This window comes from Nycticebus coucang, chromosome 15 (genome assembly GCF_027406575.1).
Source record: "Nycticebus coucang isolate mNycCou1 chromosome 15, mNycCou1.pri, whole genome shotgun sequence".
Lineage (NCBI taxonomy): Eukaryota > Metazoa > Chordata > Mammalia > Primates > Lorisidae > Nycticebus > Nycticebus coucang.
The window spans coordinates 88406352-88420385 of record NC_069794.1 but is presented as its reverse complement, the minus strand read 5'-3'; the positions used below and the strand labels follow the sequence as shown (position 1 = coordinate 88420385).

The following is a 14034-nucleotide window of genomic DNA, read 5'->3' as shown; positions in this document are numbered from 1 at the left end:
TAGCAGGCCCAGGCCAGGCTCGAACCTGCCAGCTTCAGTGTATGTGGCCGGCGCCCTACTCACTGAGCTGCCCGTGCTGAGCCAGTCTTGGCACCTTTCTTGAAATGTTTCTCAATTTTTGTTTTTATTGATGTTATGAATAGTGTAAAGACACTATCTTCTGATTATTTTTTGTACATACGATGGCTAAAGTATTATGCATATATTCATTTTGTGCCCACTTTTAAAATTCTTTGTAGCAGTTTTTCAGTTGCTATTCTTGGATTTCCAAGGTACATCATCATATGACCTATAGATAAATAACCCTTTTCTTTCTAATTCCACTAATTTTTTCTCTTAAATAATATTGATACTTGTGTTCAGAAAAACATCATTTAAAGATAAGAATTTTGAAGTAACACATGCCTTTTATATTTAGCCCTGTATAGGGCAAAATTCAGTGTCTCTTTCATCAATATGATTGGGCTTCTCAAGTTATGCATATTCAGAACTCCTCAGTAAAACCTGTAAGAGTTTCAATGTTAATTTTTTTTAAATGAATTTCTAAAAATGGGCCTTCACATCGGATGTAAGTGATACTTAAATATTTAAGAACCGTTCCCTTCCTTTTTTCCTCAGGATCAAATGGCTATTGCATGTGGATCTCGAGCTCATTTGGAAAAAGAATCAATTTCTCAGGTGAGACTTCACTAACTGGCATGATGCAGCAGCTTTCATTTCCGTTTCTACAAAAACATTTGGCAAGAAATAGGCTTTTATGTTTGATCTCTTAAAAATGAAGTTCTTTCCAAAAGAAAAGGAAATAATGTTGTTAATTTTGTTAAGTTTATAAAGGATTAGCACATTTCAGAATTGATTTTTTTGTTTTTAAAGTTATACAAGAAGGGTATGGACTTCTCTTTCCCTTAGGATGCAGGCAGTTCTTTTTAATATTTCTTAAGACACAAAGAGTACCTATACAGTTGTAATATAAGGCAAACTTCTCAATGATGCATTTTTTAAGCAATCAACTTCCCCTTCTTTTTTTCTCATACTGGCAAATGTAAGTGCTGTATTTTGAGTTTCATTCAAAGGTTAAATTTTTTTGTTTTTCTTATAAAAGCACTATCCCTTAAAATCTGAGAAGCTTGTAATTGTCATGTTAGGGTATTAAAAAAATCAATGAAGATATTAAATTCTTCATTTTTACAGATTATGCTAGAAAACCTGGAGTAACTTTTGGAGAAAAAAATATCTTATGAAATTCTGTGTAATTTATTTTCAATTTAATCATTTTTCACTTTAAAATGCAGGTGTAGTATATCAAGTCCAGTAATTACTTATATTAAGTCCTGCTCGTCTACTAAAGTGTTCAAATAGGAGAATAAAGCAGTAGTTTTTCAATATATGATCAAAATTATCTGGAAAGGGGCTTTGTTTGTTTGTTATTTAATGCATGTTCCTAAACCAGTTCCAGACATACTGAATCAAGACTCTAGAAAACTGTAAGGTTTGGACCAAGAAATCTGCATTTCTAACAGTTTCCCAGATTTCTCTCATATACATCAGACTTTGAGACTCAGTGGAATAAAAGGTTGAACCTCCTACCCAATAATTCTGAAATAAAATATAAAGAAATTCTAATTTTTTTCAACATATGCTGCTGATAAGTCATATAAAACCTCTTGAAGGTTAAGTTCAAGTGTAGAAGCCTAGACTTGCCTTTTCTAAGAAATAAATTGTTTTAATATCCTTAGCATCTAATTTAGTATTTATTTCTTTATAAGAAATAAATTTCTTTGTAAGAAATAAATTTCTTTATAAATATAGATTTCTTTATAAAAGATAAATTGTTTTAATAACCTTAGCATCTAGTTCAGTATTCTATATACTCTATGGCTTCTCATTGGCGTTTAAAAAAGGTTAATCTATTAACCATAGAGAATATCACATTCCTAGGGATTTAAAATGGGAAGAAAGTTTAGAAACTAGCTAATCCAACTTCATCAATTTACTGATTCACAAAGAATAAGAAAAGGAAAAAGTGTATGTCTAAGATGTTTGGTACATTATTATAACTAAAATACTGGCAAGTATAAAATACTTTCCAATAATAGATACATCCCTGGATCAGATAAGCAGCCAGTCAAGCGAATAATAATGGAGACTGTGTAGTAACATGGGCTAATACCTAAAAATTAGGTAGTATGAAAAAAACTGGTATTTTAAGTACAGTTAATTACCTGTGTAGAAAACACAAACTGTTTTTGTAAACAAAATTAATGAAAATAGACCAATACTAATTTAATGGTTTTGTTAGTAAATTTTTTAAAACTTTTTTAAATTAAAAAATTGTATTAATGGGGCTCGGTGCCCATAGCATAGTGGTTACAGCACCGGCCACATACACTGAGGCTGGCGGGTTCAAACCTGGCCCAGGCCAACTAAACAACAGTGACAGCTACAACAAAAAATAGCTAGGTGTTGTGGCAGGTGCCTGTTAGTCCCAGCTACTTGGGAGGCTGAGGCAAGAAAATGGCTTAAGCCCAGGAGTTTGAGGTTGCTGTGAGCCGTGATGCCACAGCACTCTACTGAGTGCAACATAGTGAGACTCTGTCTCCCAAAAAAAAAAAAAAAATATATATATATAAATGGGGGGAAAAGGATAATTTACTTGGTGAGAGAAAAAAAGATTTGAAAATAACAAGCAAGGGATGAATTACAGAGGTATTGAAATAATCTGGGCAAGAGATAGTTGGCACCTGTATTTATTTGTTGGGAGTAGAAAGGAGCCATATGGATTTTTTGTTTTTAATGGTGTAACTTCTTTCTACTTAGAACTTGTATTTGTTGAAAACTCTAAATTTTTCCCAGAAATACAGTGATACTTAAAGGAGACTGTGCTGTGGTCTAAATCTTCTACCTAGTCAGCTCTTAGCCAGACATCAAGGGATCTATCCCAAGAATTGTGTATTTATAATTTTTCTTGTCTCCATCCACCCATTCTTTGATCTCTAAAACCTAATGTTTGATTTAGTGCTTTTGGTCCCCACAGAATTGGCCGCTGTTCTATAGGAAGAAAGTATTACCTGACCCACTGGCTAGAGCTCTGCAGTTGTCCTCTGCAGTTGCTGTATATAACTGCTGCCCAGTAGGCTTGTTCAAGTCAGATTACTCTCGTAGAACTAGCCCTGTCTCATAGAGGGTCATCTCCAAGAGACAAAACATGCATGTGACACAGGTCCAGGAAACTGCAAGGCAGCCTTCCGTTTCTCTTGCTGTGCTATGGATAATATAAGCCCCTTGCATATGGTTATCAATCTATGAGCAACAAGAAAATCGTAAAAGAAACAAGGCAGCAAATGGCACCTTCAGTAGCTTATTGTATAGTGTTCAGACATATCTTCCCCACATGTTTTCACACATTCTCAATTGATCCTCCCATCTGTTTTATTACTGTCTTAGAAGTTTAACATGATACAGCCTTGGTAGAGCCCTTTAGCATCCTTAAATGTCTTCATATTACCATGTATTCTATATAACAGTTATGTTTATATATTGCCTGGGTATTTTTCAATTTATCATTTTTAAAAGATCCAAGAATAGAATCTTTTAGTGGTTAATGGCTTTAGTTTTTCTTTGAATGGTCTGCTGAACTCTTGGAACTTCTTATTTTAAGATAATGAAATTAGCACTTAGCTTTAAATTTCACCTTTAATCCTTAGTTGCATTTCATGAACATTTTGGAGATATTGTTAATATTAAAACCGTGAATATCTTTTTCCTACATGTTTTTAAATATCCATTTCAGAAGTCCAAGTAAGGCTACTCTAAGACTTGGTTAGCTTTATTTAACTAAATAAGTTTATCTTGTAACATATTTTAGATATCTCCTAAATTTTAATATATTCTGCCAAATTTTAAAAAATAAAACAAGATCTTGTTTGTGGCTTACCTTGTTAGGCTTTTAAATATGATAGAAATTATATAAGTTAAGGTCTTCATGTGAACTCCACATATTTCTGCTTTTAAAAAAAACAAAACCATTAGGGGCAGTGCCTGTGGCTCAGAGGAGTAGGGCGCTGGCCCCATATACTGGAGGTGGTGGGTTCAAACCCAGCCCATACCAAAAACTGCAAAAAAAAAAAAGCCATTAGCCTAAAACAAAACAAAAAAGTCTGTTAACATCCAAGCAAAAGCAGTCATAAATACTTTTATTTGCTAATGAATAAGCTTACCCAAATCACATTAAAAATCATTCAAGGGGCCAGGTGCAGTAGCTCATACCTGTAATTCTAGCACTTTGGGAGGCCAAGGCAGAAGGATCACTTGTTGCCCGAAGTTTGAGATCAGCTAGCAACATAGCAAGGCCCTGTTTCTACAGGAAATTTAAAAAATTAGCCATGTGTGGTGACACATGCCTATAGTCCCAGCTACTTTGGAGGCTGAGCCCAGGAGTTAGAGGTTGCAGTGAGCTGTGTTGACTCCACTCTACTCTAGCCTGGGCAACAGAGTGAGACCCTGTCTCCAAAAAAAGGGGGAAAGTTACTGAAGGAGAATAGTTTATAGGTATTGTTTCTCTACCTTTAATTTTTATTTTTCTATCTTTCAATTTCTATTTGTTCCTTTCCTAAGAATAAATGCTCTTTTGGAGGTTAAATCAATCAACCAGTATTTATTGGAAGTATTTTATATGGAAGGCACTGAGCAAGCTGTTGAGAGATTCCCAAAATATTTTAAGATGAGGTTTCAACCCTATCTACTTAGAGAGGTAAGACATATTTACATCAAAACATAAATAATGATTGTAGGTGTAAATGAGAAGTGCTAGAATAGATCATTTTTAAAAGTTTGTTTTATTTTCCTCATAGATAAGTATTTTATTCTTCTTTTCCTTCTTGCCCTGTTTAATACATAAGTAAAATTGTGGCTGAGAGAGTAGACTTTCGAGTTTTCTTCCTTTATAAAACAAAGATGTTACTGAGTTCCTGTTAACCTTCTGTGCCAAACACTGGGCTATTAGCTTTAATATAATCTCATTTAATCCTTACAATAACTTTGTGAGATAGGCATTATCATTTTATAGATGAGGAAACGGGGGTTTAGAAGGTTGAAGTGACTTAATCAAGGTTACCCTACAAATCAGTAATGCAGCCCGGATTCCAAGTGTGATCTTTCTCCTACGTCATGTTATCACTCTGTTAAGTTCTGGTTCTGTTCAGTGATGATAGAAAAAGCCATGTTGAGGGAAGAATAATACTAAAGATTCTAATTTTAAAAAGCAAAAGCAGAAAAAGGAGGAAGAAACCTTTATTTTATAGTGTGAGATACTAAGTGGACTATTAACAGGTTGCTTGTGTACATATGTAATGTGCCATTCTGTGAGTCTGTTACATTTGAGAGATCCTATCTTTTATGAAAGTCTTGAATACAATAATAATTATCTTCCATTCTTATGTTTTAAAGTTTGCAATGTTTAATGAACAATAGGCTTTTTCTGTTACTGTTCATATTAATAATAAAATTAATCACTAATAACAATAGTAAATCCTCACCAGGGATTAAAAACTACTTAAGTTTAATGTCCAAAGTTTTAAAGAACTAAATCTCTGAAATGTATTTAATGAGCTATCCGCAACCCCTGATTAGAGAGACTAGGTTTTGTGTCAGATTCCTTTCTGGTCTGTAACCTTTGTGATACCCGGCTGTACGTCCTCCTTCTGTCAGAATTCTTAGTTAGGTATTGAACTATAAGTTCAAATCTTAGTATTTTGTTTTGCTAATACTTTCTGGAAACTGATGCCTTTTTTGAAACTGAAATATATGTGGGGTAAGAGGCATGAATTATGTAGGTAAATGAGAGGTTCTCCTTGTTCATAGCAACCCCAAACCAGTTTTTCCTAGTAGGATGAAGCTCTGGCCTCTCACACACAGGTCCAGTGATTTTTCTTGTCTGACTCAGCCTCTTTAACACTTCTCTCTGCGGTAGATATTCTCGCTATTTCTTTAATATACTTTGTTGGTGATGTTCATGGAACGATGATTTTCATATGTAAGATCTACCTCATCAATTAAATATTAAAATGCAGTTGTCTGTAGCCAGGTGTTTTCAATGTCTCCTTTACAGATAAATGGAAAAGTCATTTATATTTTGTCTTTGTTTTCAGCGTTCTTACTTCCGTACTCTTCTCATGTATGGGTTCCACTTTCTGGTGTGGTTCCTTTGTGTCAAAGGAATCAGGGACACACAGTGTGGGTTCAAATTATTAACTCGAGAAGCAGCTTCACGGACATTTTCATCTCTTCACATTGAACGATGGTATGTTTCTAACTAGAATGTATCTGGTCTGTCTTATTACCCAGCAGTTATTCCAGGTAACGAGAAGCAGCCTTGTATTCTCATAACGAACATGAAGATTTAAATAAAATTGACACCTACGTGCATAAATTCCTTCTGTGCCATTATACTTTTCCCAGATTGGATCTTATTTTGAAAATACACAAATACAACATACAGTAAAAAGTTGTGTATTCACCTTTATTAGAGACAGTATAAATTGAGAAGCCTGAAAACAGTGTTTCTTTAGGTTTCTTTTTTCCTTTGAATAAAAAGAAAATGCTCAGAAATACCAAAGCAGAATGGGGTACCCATTTCTTTCCCTCCTTTTACAGCAGATAAAGTCTGTCTCCTAAGACCAACCTTTTGACCTCCACATCTTCCACCACTTTCTCACAACCTAATCCTATTCATTCATTCTCTCTCTTATCAGTTCTCCACTGATCTCCACCCATACTCTCCTAGCCCTGGCCCGGTCTCTCTCCTTTCACAGCCAACCTTTTCTTAGCAGAGTGGTCTATACCGAGTAGCTTCATTTTCTTGCTTACCACTTACTCCTCACCCCATCTTAATAGGAATGTTCTCCCATTCCTTAGTCTAACCATCTGGTTACTTCCATGTCACTGAAGCCGATGGTCATGTTAAATACTTGTCATACTTAACCCATTAGCACTATTTGATACTTCTGAGCTCTTTCTTGAAAGCACTGGGAATACAGGTGACCAGCACTGTCACACAGAAGCAAGAAATCTGGCATCAGCCCTGACATTCTTACATCCGCTGAATGTATCTACTCCACGACCAAGGCCTATGGATTTTAGCTATTATGTTGCTCTGTTATCTCCACCACCACCACCACATCCTTCCCCAGACTACCATGCTGCAGCACAAGAGAGTCTTTCCTAAATTTAAGACTGATCAGTCATGTGTACCTCTCCTGCTTAGAATCCATCCCTCAGTGGCTTCCAGTGGCCTCTAATACATGTTGCATAGCCTGACCCCACCCGTGTCTCCATGTACAGACTCTTCCCTTTCCTAACCCTCCCCCTGGTCCACTGCTTCAAATTCTCCTTAGGGCAGCTTCCCCTTGCCCTGCAAACTCACTCAGATGCCCTGATTATATGCTTTTGGAGTACTGTGTACTTTATTCATAGCCCACTCCTGTAGCTTTTCTTATTTAATATTTCCTTTTCTCTGTTAAAGCATAAAATCCATGAGAGCTAGAGTCCTATTTGATTTTGCTTACTAGTATATTCCACTGTCTGATCAAGTGCCTGGCAGTTAATAGGTGCCCGGTAAATGCTGTTAAAAGAACTAATAGTATAGTGTTAGTCCTGAATCCTGTTTATGATGAGTATCTGCATAATTATTCCCATATATGTCCATTTTGAGCCCTCTGCCACTTTTGTTTATCTGATTGCAAAGATCTGTTATCTCCCTAGAAGTATATGTTGTATAACCCCATAAAAAATTGCTTTAAAAAACTATATTTTCAAAATTAAGATTATCATTAATCTTTTTTTCCTAGATTAAAAAATTATAGGAAGTATAAATTTGGGCTTAAATTCAGATACATGTTTTTATTATGTTAAGATTAATGTAAACTGATAGCTAATGGACTCCAAAATTAGAAAATTTAAGGAGCAATCTTAGAAATAAAGCCCTCTGTCTGCATTAAACATTTTTTGCTTAGCTATTAGGTTCACAAGTAGGTTCTTTATAATTTGAGAGGAAGGATTCAGAAATGGAGAACACTATTTTTCATTGTTTTCTTGAAATATAAAAGGTTGAGGTTGATAACCTAAAAATCATGAAGTTTCTTTGTCGGGGCTGTTGTAGGGCAGTACCGTGCAGTAGATTGTTAAGATGAGACAGATGCAAGGTATATATGTAATTTCAAGTTTTCTTTTAGCCACATTAAAAAAATAAAGATGCATATGAAACTTATTTTAATAATATCCTTTAACACATTCTGTCCAAGACATTGTCATATCAGAATGCAATCAGTATGAAACAACATTGAGGTATTTTACATTCTTTTTTTTTTTTTTTTTTGGCCAGGGCTGGGTTTGAACCCATCACCTCCGGCATATGGGGCCTGCACCCTACTCCTTTGAGCCACAGGCACCACCCACATTCTTCTTTTTGCACTATGTCTTCGCACTTAACAATACATCTCGCTTCAGACTAGATTCAGACGAGCCACATTTCAGGTGTTACCACATGCGGCCAGTAGCTACTATATTAGCACAGTGTCTTTGGGGTTATTTTAAGGTAAAGAATATTGTTGGATTTTCTTTTTAAAATGTTATGCGAAAGACTTTTTAATTATTCATTTTGGACTTGATTGACATAATATTGACCTAACTTAAAATTTTAACCTCTCGCATTTTCATTGAGGGTCCAGTTGTGTTTATTTTGTGCCTGTAAAGGAGAAGCAGCAGATGTGCATGTATCAGTTTGCCTCACCTTCACTGCAGTAATATTTCATTAATAGTTTTCATTTAAACATCTCTGCTCCCGCACTTTAAGTAAAGAAAAACTAAAGAGCAATCTGTTTTTTTCTTATACACCACGAGTTATAGAAACCAACTTGTATACTTCTGCTTCTTATTTCCATACAAGTGTCTCTTTTGACTGTTTTTTTGTTGTTGTTGTTGTTCTTAAGGATTCATTAAAATTTCCTCAAAACTTTCAAGAAATCCAAATCAAGTCAAGTATCTAGGTGTTAGAAATCTATCAAAGACTATACCTGAAGTTCACACTATTGGTATATCTTTGGATTCAGAGCTACAGAGTTGAATATAGGAATGTTAAATATGTGTGCTTAAATATTCATACAAATTAAATATGAATAAGATTAAATAAATGCTATGCTACACATAAAAATATAGAAAGATTTGAAATTTTTATAAGTAACATAAATATGGTCTGCAATTCAGATACAGACACAGTAGCTCCTCAGTATTTGCACAGTAGATCCCAGTACTGGTTTCTGGTATTAATTCTGGGACCCACATCTATATGGGTAACAAGAACCTGTGTAGGTACTCAAATCCCTTCTGTAAAGTGGCATAATAGTTTGCAGATAACCTATGCACGTCCTCCCGTAAATTTTAACCTCTAGGTCACTTGTAATACCTAATGTGCTTTATTTGTATTTTTTATTATTTTTTTAAATATGTTTCATCTGAGGTTGATTGAATGTGTGGATACATTTTTAAATGTTTCATCTGAGGTTGATCAAATGTGTGGATACATTCATGACTGCAGAGGGCCAGTGTGTGTGTATCTCCATCCTCAGAGCTTTACCTCATAAGTTCTTTCCATTTATAGATGTTAAAACATTCTCTGAAATGTACTATCTTCCAGTGATTACTTTTTTATTTTTAATCAGTGTTAATACATGATGATAACGTACAGTTAGTTCCATATGTTTATAACTAAAGAACAGTCCCTTCCCTTACGTCCCCCAATCTTCTGTTCCTACTGCCAGCTGTAGACACTTTTAATTCTCTTTTGCTATTTTTTTGTGATGTTTGCCTCTATAGTCTAGATAATGATTCTGCATAGCTGTTTTTCAGTTTTAGATACTATTTTCCAAACTAGGAAATCCATGGATACGCATTTAGTTCTCTTAAATTCCTGTACAGCTGGCGGCACCTGTAGCTCAGTGGATAGGGTACCCGCCGCTAAGGCTGGCAGGTTTGAACCCAACCTGGACCAACTAAAACATCAATGACAACTGCAACAAAAAAAAAAAAAACAGGCATTGTAGCAGGCGCCTGTAGTTCCAGCTACTTGGGGAGGCTGAGGCAAGAGAATCACTTAAGCCCATGAGTTGGAGGTTGCTGTGAACTGTGACATCACAGCACTCTACCCAGGGCTATAGCTTGGAAAAAAAAAAAAAAAAAAATTCCTGTACCGCCTCCACACTTCAAGTCCAAGTACAGTAAAACTTTTGATTAGGTCAGTATTAACATACATATAGCTATGTAAAGATAATTCACATTTGAATGCAGTATGATTACATTATTTCGTACTATTTGTTTTCCTGAAGATGATAATCTAGAGTTTTGGGGGTGTTTTTGAGACAGAGTTTCACTATGTCGTCCTCAGTAGAGTGTGGTGGCGTCACAGCTCACAGCAACCTCAAACTCTTTTTGGCTGTAAGCGATTCTCTTGCCTCAGCCTCCCAAGTAGCTGGGACTACAGATGCCTACCACAATGCCTGGCTATTTTTTGGTTGTAGTTGTCATTGTTGTTTGGCAGGCCCAGGCTGGATTCAAACCCGCCAGCTCTGGTGTATGTGGTTGGTACCCTAGCTGGCTGAGCTACAGGCACTGGAGTTTTTTGTTTGCATTAGTGTACTATGGATCTGTCTCTCACTCACATTCAGCCTCTGTTGAGAGTATGGTTATTTCTCACTGTGTTCAAACACAGATTCGGCATCAGTTTCCTCTTTTCCTGGGAACGTCGGTCTGCTCCTATCTCTCTGGTTGCTCTCTGGCCTGCCAAACAGCATGGTCCTTGATGTCCTTTTCTTGGTTTATACCCACTTTAGTAGTGCACATCCTCTGTTAATGTCCGAAAAATAGGAGAAACTTTTTGAGGCCTTGCATGTGAAAAAATATCTTTATTCCATCTTCATACTTGTTTTAATAGTTAGGTGGAGAAAGAATTATAAGTTGGAAACCGTTTTTTCCTCAGGATTCTGAAAACATTCCCGTATTGTCTTTGGCATGCAGTGTTTCTGGGGAAGAGTCCAATTCTGTAGAGAATCTGGATCTTGATTCTTTAAATGTTGTTTCCACCCCCCCTCTTGGAAGCTTTTGCTCTGCAATGCTTTGAAATATCCTAGGCCTTAGTGTGGCTCTTTTTCATGCATTTTGTTGAGTACTAAATAGGCCCCTAAATCTGAAAACTCATGTCCTTTAATTTTTTTCACAAAACTCATTAATACATTTAATAAACATTTGTATGTGTAATACAATTTTTAAAAATTTTTCTTGTAAATTGACAGATTTTACCTGCATACGTTTATGGAATACAAAATGATATTGTGATTTGTGAATGGGATGTGGAATAATTAAATCGAACTAATTAACATAACCATCACCTCAAATACTTTTTGTCGTGAGAACACTTGAAACTTACTCTGTTAGCAATTTTGAAATGTAAAATACACTAACCATATTTACACACTGTACACTAGATCTCAAAATTTATTCCTCCTGTCTTATGACGGTTTGTACCGTTTGAGCAGCATCTTCCCATCTCCCCACTGCCGCTCACCAGCCTCTGGTAACCACCATTCTCCTCTCTTGTTTGTATGAGTTCAATTATTTTAGATTCCACATCTAAGTGAGATTACGCAGTACTTATCTTTTGGGTCTGGCCCATTTCACTTAGCATAATGTTCTCTAGTTCCATACACTTTGCCGCAAAGGACAGACTTTCTTTCTTTTTAAGGCTGGATGGTATTTCTTGTGTATATAATCCACATTTTCTTTATTCATCTGTTGAGGGACACTTAGGTTGATTGCATGTGGCTGTCATGAATAGTAGTGCAGTGAGGATGGGAGTGCAGATCCCTTTTCAGCATATTGCTTCAAGTCTTTTGGGTACTCAAGTGAGATTGCTGGATTGTACAGTAATTCTGTTTTTAGTTTGAGAGGAACATCCATATAGTTTTCCATAATAGCTACACTAATTACATTGCCACCAGCAGTGAACCGGGGTTCCCTTTTCTCCTCATCCTTGCCAGCACTCACCTTTTGTCTCTTTGATAATGGTCATTCTGACAGGTGTTAGGTGGTATCTCATTTTGGTTTTAATTTGCATTTCCCTAGATTAGTGGTGTTGAGCATTTTTTTATATAACTATTGGCCATTTGTGTATCACCTTTTGAGAAATGTCTATTTGAGTCCCTTGCCTGTCTTTTAATCGGGTAATTTGTGTGTGGAGTTGTTTGAGTTCTTTATGTATTTTAGATATTAGCCCCTTATGAGACATGTGGCTTGCAAATATCTCCTCTCCAACCCATAGGCTGCCTCTTCACTCTATTAGTTGTTTCCTTTGTTGTGCAGAGGATTTTCAGTTTGATTTAATCCTGTTTATCTACTTTTGCTTTTGTTGCCTGTGCTTTTGGGGTCCATTCTAAAAAGTCTTGGCTCAGACCAATACTTGACCAGAAACTATATGACCCAAATCTTATAGTTTTTTCCCTTTTTTCTTCCAGTAGTCATACAGTGTCAGATCTGAGGTTTAAGTCTTTAATCCGTTTTGAGTTAATTTTTGTACATGTGTGAGAAAAGGGTATAGCTTTATTCTTCTGAATATGGATATCCAGCCTTCCCAGGGCCACTTTTTGAAGAGTCGTGTCCTTTAGTTCAAAGAAGTACTCTTTAATCAATTTTTTATTTATTTTAATTGACATAATAATTGCACACATTTATGCGGTGTATAGTGATGTTTCAGTACAGGTACTATGTAGTGATAAGTTCAGGGTAATAAGCATATCCATCATCTCGAACACCATTTCTTTGTATTGGGAATGGACAATATCCTTCTCCTAGCTATTTGTAACTATATATGATATACTGTTTATTAACTGTAGTCATCCTACAATGCTATGAAACACCAGAACAGAGGGGAAAATCTTATGTAGATATTCGCTCAGTTTTCCTGTTTGCAGCCCCACCTGTGTCCCCACTTTGCACATACAGCAAAAAACCTCCCGTGTCTTCGATCATTTCTGACAATCGCCTCTCCCCGTTTTCTCTGTTCTTTCCTGTAGATGGGTGTGGACCTCCTTACTGGTCCTATAATTCTATCTTTTCTATTTTTGTTCTCTTAAGATTTTCTCAATTTTATCATCCATCCCTCCTTTTGAATTTTTTTTTCTGCTATAAAAATTTTCATTTCCTAGAATTCTTTTGTTTTTCAGTATAAGTTTTTTGAAACCTCTGTTCTTGTTCCATGACTGTGGTATCTTCCACCGCCTCTGAATGCATCATTTGAAACATTGTCATTTTCTTCTTCCCTCCATTGTTTCTCTTGGTTCCAATTTTTTTCTTGTTCCCTTTCATCACCAGTTTCTTTCTTCAACTATCTTAGAATGGCACTAAAACCCTCATCAGAAGCTGTGTGCATAGGCAGAGACTTTGACCATCTGGAGGATGTCACTGCAATTTAAACTGATGGAGCCTTGTGTGAAAAAGTCCCAACAACCACTGTGTTTTGGGCTGGTCATTTTCCTTCCTGCCTAGGAGCCATGAGACTGGCTGTCACCCTTCAGAGAGCTGAAAAGCCAAAGGCATGAGGAGAAGGAAAAGCTGGTACAGATACCCAGCGAGTCCTCCTGTTAGCAGCCGAGGCCTCTGACCCTGAGCTGCTGGGGGCTCTCTGGCACCCTTCTCCCACTGCTCTTGGCCGCCTTCCTACCTTTCCTAGTTGCCACATGTCCAGCTACTCTACAACTTCCACTTTTCTTTTTACTGTTATATTTTCCTCCCTTCTCTCTTCTTGTCTGTTTATTCCATTATTGTTGCTTTAGTTCTAGGAGGATTTCAGGAGGGAACAGTGGGTCCTTCCTTGTCCATCTGCTATGTCTAATAGAGTCTCAACATCTTTTTTGTTCTTTAGGAATATATCTGTTAGTGAGACGACACTTGTACAGGAACTGTGTGACAACAGAAAACATGGTGGCTTTGCCC

At 36.3% G+C, this 14034-nt stretch overlaps 1 protein-coding gene across 2 annotated transcripts in view; it reads left to right on the top strand.

Annotated features, from left to right (window-relative positions):
• ALG5 (ALG5 dolichyl-phosphate beta-glucosyltransferase) overlaps positions 1–14034 on the top strand; it is a 51732-nt gene that overhangs the window by 32992 nt on the left and 4706 nt on the right. For both annotated transcript variants that reach the window (XM_053563054.1, XM_053563055.1), the window contains 2 exons: positions 619–678; positions 6147–6298. In XM_053563054.1, coding sequence (XP_053419029.1) covers positions 619–678; positions 6147–6298 — 212 coding nt within the window. The remainder of the gene's footprint in view (positions 1–618; positions 679–6146; positions 6299–14034) is intronic.